The sequence below is a fragment of the Ornithodoros turicata genome, chromosome 2, assembly GCF_037126465.1.
Source record: "Ornithodoros turicata isolate Travis chromosome 2, ASM3712646v1, whole genome shotgun sequence".
NCBI classification, from domain to species: Eukaryota; Metazoa; Arthropoda; class Arachnida; order Ixodida; family Argasidae; genus Ornithodoros; species Ornithodoros turicata.
The window spans coordinates 1,572,214-1,576,693 of record NC_088202.1 but is presented as its reverse complement, the minus strand read 5'-3'; the positions used below and the strand labels follow the sequence as shown (position 1 = coordinate 1,576,693).

General features: G+C 49.5%; 2 protein-coding genes across 2 annotated transcripts; both read right to left on the bottom strand.

Moving 5' to 3' along the window:
• Nucleotides 1–884: 884 nt before the first annotated feature.
• LOC135382965 (uncharacterized protein K02A2.6-like) lies at nucleotides 885–2,831 on the bottom strand. The gene has a single exon (XM_064612633.1). The coding sequence runs from the start codon at nucleotides 2,829–2,831 to the stop codon at nucleotides 885–887; it is 1,947 nt and encodes a 648-aa protein (XP_064468703.1).
• Nucleotides 2,832–2,867: 36 nt separating this feature from the next.
• On the bottom strand, nucleotides 2,868–3,793 carry LOC135382964 (uncharacterized protein K02A2.6-like). Its single transcript, XM_064612632.1, has 2 exons — nucleotides 3,743–3,793; nucleotides 2,868–3,623 (listed from the first exon to the last, which is right to left on the bottom strand). Exons 1-2 carry the CDS (start codon nucleotides 3,791–3,793, stop codon nucleotides 2,868–2,870), a joined length of 807 nt encoding a protein of 268 aa, XP_064468702.1.
• Between the last annotated feature and the right edge of the window lie 687 nt (nucleotides 3,794–4,480).

Sequence of the window (4,480 nt, the reverse complement as noted above, 5' to 3'; positions counted from 1 at the left end):
CAAGGGTTGGCAAATTGTTGGCCAAGGAACAGATCCGTACCAAGAAACGACGTCGGTGGCCAACCGCAAGCCAAGCGTGGCCAGGTTGGGCGGCCAAGCCAGTGCCAAGTTTGGCCCAAGGTATTTCCGTCGCTTGGTTTTGAGTACGGGAACACGTTAGAGAACAGGATAAATGCACGCTAAGGCATAACTAATTCGATTTTCAGCAAAAAGTGACATGATCCAACCTGACCTAACCTATACCCATGTGTGCCATGTATCCTTCATGTTTGTTCTTCAGACAGATTTCACTCGTCTGTCTCAGTTGATTTCTAGCACGTGAGGTGTTTCGGATACAAACAACACCGTAACTGCTTCTGTGAGATTGGCAGCAAATGTTGGCAGTCAGACGAACGTTGGCTTGAACAACAGGACAAAGGGAATTCACTTGTGCATCTGGAGTCATATGGTAATAAAACATAACTGTCTCTTTTGCATATGCAGCTGGAGCTATGGGTATATCTTTGCATTTTAGTTTGTGGAGCAGGTGTATGTAGGCTTAGGAATAGATCTCCAGTTTGAAGTCGAACTCATCCGTGTACTGTTGTCCACCAATGTGGACAAGTATTGCTCGCTTTAGTTTGAAGTTCTCAAGCTTGAATGAGTTTCGTGGTCCGCTACCTTGGTAGGCATCGCTCCTGACTGTAATGTATGACATCAGGGAAAACCCGTAGCCTCAGGATGCAAGTCGATAGCCAGTGCTCAATCAGAAAATGCTTCTTTATTCCGCCATGTTACATTCAGAGCGGCAGACCGAGCGCGCCCCCTGGGCGTGCTAGCAACTACTCCAAAACGAAACCGAACCTACATTCGCTAATGTATGCATCATATCTAACACTCTCCTCCTACTTAGTTTGACAATAGTCCTTCAACCAAGCGGGTGGTCTTCTGTTACGCGATACCCGGGTGTTGCCCTTGGTAACCACTGAGGTGTCGCTTGTTGGTGTCTCCGGTGCCTCTGTCCTTGGCACTGGAGGCCTTGCTTGCAAGCTCCATGCTGTAGATGGTGACACGTTGTCACTGTTCTCGGCTGTCGACATTTTCATTGGCCGAATATGATCAATGTGTCTTCTTGCAAGACCAGCAGCAGTATCCATGACCCATGAGCGTTCTCCCAGCTTCCTCACCAACGTCCCTGTGATCCACTTTGGCATGCCCAGAAAATTTCTCAACAGCACAGTTTGTCCTGGCCGTAAATTCCGTACTCTGGAGATCTTTGGATCCTTAGCAGGCTCGTGACTCTTCTTGGCTTTCAGGTAGGTCAGCACAGAAGGTAATTCTCTTCCAAACATTGCTGCTGCCGGTGTGCATCCTGTTGTAGTGTGTACCGTTGTATGTTGTTTGAACAGAAACCGTGCAAGTCTGCACTCTAGTGTTCCTTCCTGATCACGCATGAGCGCAGTCTTGGTCTCTGCAACCATTCTTTCCGCTTGCCCATTAGTGGCAGGATGGTATGGGGCACTTGTAACTGACCTGATCCCATTCCTTCTGAAAAAGTCTTGGGTGTCCAACGCGACAAAAGGAGTACCATTGTCGGACACAACCTTGCGTGGAATTCCGAATGTGGCAAAAAGTCCACGCAGTTCTTCTACAACGGCACTAGCTGTTGCTCGGCGAACTATACGCACCTCCAACCATTTCGTGTATGAATCAACCACGATGAGCAACATCACACCCTCCAATGGTCCTGCAAAATCTAGATGGATGGTATCCCACGGCTGTGTTGCACGCGTCCACTCTTTCATAACAGTCTTCGGCGGTAACCGGCGATGTTGTTGGCACCTTGCACATTGTTCAACCCTTCCCTGAATGTCATCATCAATGCCCGGCCACCATAGATAACTACGTGCACACGCCTTCATGGCTACAATTCCCCTGTGGCCTGCATGCACTAAGTCCAGGGCCCTTTTTCTTGCCGCATTTGGTATTACAACACGTGTGCCCCGCGTCAGACAGCCATTGTGAGTTCCTAACTCGCTTGCTCTCCTGACGTATGCTTGGCATTTCTCGCCCTTCAGCTTGGAGATGGTGCCGTCCTTAACAGCCTTGTGCACCGCTGCGAGAACTTCGTCCTTGGCAGTCAATTCACTTAGTTCCTCAATGGTGAACGGCGGTGTTTGTAGTGCCTCCAACATGAGCACGTCCCCCGGAAGATGTGGCTCATCCGTCTTCGCCTGTAGCGGCAGCCTGCTCATGCAATCCGCATTTTGATGTTGAGAACCTTTGCGGTAGACTAACTCGTAGTCATAAGCCGAAAGTTTGATGCACCAGCGAATCATCCGCGGTGACAGTACTTGCGGTACCGGTTTCTGGTTCCCAAAAATACCTAACAATGGTTTATGGTCCGTGATTATCTTCACGTGTCGTCCTGCGATGTAAGAATGGAACTTGGTTATCGCAAATACAACAGCCAGACCCTCACGGTCCAACTGTGAATAGTTTCTTTCGGCGTCTCCTAGGGTTCGCGACGCAAAGGTTATTGGTGCTTCTTGGCCTGTGCAGTCGGGTTGAGCTAAAACAGCACCCAGCCCGTAAGGGGACGCATCGCATGACAACAATAGCGGTTTGTCCTTATCGTAGTGCGCCAGAACTGTACGCTTGTTCACTAACTGCTTCAACTGCGTGTATGCGTCGCTGTGCTGCTTTTGCCAGGTCCATAGTCTCTCCTTGCCTAGCAGATGGTAGAGGTCCTTTGCGATGGTAGCTCTGTCGGGCAGAAATTTGTCGTAGAATGCTAACAGTCCTAGAAATGACTGAAGCTCGGCCTTGTTCCTAGGCTCTGGTGCCTCCATTAGGGCTTTTACCTTCTCTTCAGTCGTGTGAATACTCTAAGCGTCGATCCGATGCCCTAGATAACATACTTCCGGAACTGCAAAACGGCACTTATCTTTTCGCAGACGTAAGTTGGCCTGCTCGAGCCGTGACAAAACAAGTTCAAGACGATTATAATGCTCGTCCTTAGTGGAGCCTGACACTATCACATCATCTAAGTACACACTTGTGCCTTCTATGCCTGCAAGCACGGTCTCCATGAAACGTTGAAATATTGCAGGGGCTGCGGCAACTCCGAAAGGCAGCCTCTTGACTGCGTATAGCCCTTTTACTGTGTTTAAGGTCAATATGTGTGCTGTCTCCGGCGTTACTTGGAGTTGTTGATATGCCTGTGCCAGGTCTAACGTAGAGAAAAGTTTTCCACCCTGTAGGTTAGCCAGCACTTCCGATGCTGTCGGCAATGGATAGGCTGTTTTCTTAGTCATCAGATTCACAGTGCTCCTGTAATCTCCACACATTCTTATGGAGCCATCTTTTTTTCGTACTATTACGACAGGAGTGGCCCAGTCCGAATGCTGAATAGGTGTGACTATGCCCTGCCGTTCCCACTTCTCAAGTTCCTTTTCCACTGCCGGACGCAAAGCAAATGGCACAGGTCGTGCCTTCTGAAACTGAGGCCGGGCGTCGTCTTTAAGCTCCAGGTCTACTGGTGCACCTGTGTGTCCTGAGATCGTGTCGCTGAACACTGCACTGTGTTTCTGCAGTATGGACTCCAGCTGATCCTGCGGTTCCACAGAGTAGATGCCATTGAGCTTGATGCGTAGGGGTTTAAACCAGTTCCTACCCAACAGGTTGCATCCTTTCCCCTTTACCACGAGCAGCGGTAGGAGGTAATCCTTTGTTTTCCATCGCACTCGCACATCACACGTGCCGGCCAGTGGCAGTCCTTCTCCTGACCAAGTGCGGAGGTGTACCTTTTCATATAGCTTCGGTCTACTTCAAGACCAGGTTTGTCGGAAGGTTTCCTCGCTGATTATGGTGTAGGCTGATCCTGAGTCCACTTCAAATGGAATATGTTTCCCATGTACAGTCAAACCCATGGTGAACCTAGGTGATGCATCTTTTATGACTGAGTGCACCTGGTGAATGTCGTACAGACTGTCATCCTCACTTGAAGCCTCACTGTTATCCATATGATGACTCTTATGTTGTTTCTCTTGGGCCTTCTTCTTTGAGAAGCATGCTTTCTGTATGTGGCCCGTCTTTTTGCAATAGCTGCAAACTGTATTGGAGAACTTGCAGTCTGTCGGTTTGTGTTTACCTTTGCAGCGAAAGCATCTGTTGTCTACTTTCTTCTGTGTTTTGGGTTCACTGCGTTTACGGTCTCCCGTCTTCCAGCCGTCGTTGTCTTCCTTCGTCTGATGTATAGAGTTGTCTTTTGTACGGTTCCGTAGCTCCGCTTGTTGCTTAGCGGCTGCCTCCGCGGCCTTCGCCATATCATAAGCTAACCGGAATGTCAGGTATCGCTCTGCTAGTAGGCGTTGTTGAAGATGTGTATCGAGTAACCCGCAGACGAACCTGTCCCTTAGCATGACGTCTAAGGGCAGACGTGTCGACGCCAACTGAGACGTCCGCGATGTGGTTCCGGATGGCGTTGCTGCAGCCACTG

Bases quoted from the DNA above. Each gene is read 5' to 3' on its own strand.
- LOC135382965 (XM_064612633.1), bottom strand. From the start codon at position 2,831: ATGGAGGCACCAGAGCCTAGGAACAAGGCCGAGCTTCAGTCATTTCTA.
- LOC135382964 (XM_064612632.1), bottom strand. From the start codon at position 3,793: ATGAAAAGGTACACCTCCGCACTTGGTCAGGAGAAGGACTGCCACTGG. The intron at 3,624-3,742 runs GCACGTGTGATG...CTACGCATCAAG, and splicing joins AGAAGGACTGCCACTGGCCG to CTCAATGGCATCTACTCTGT.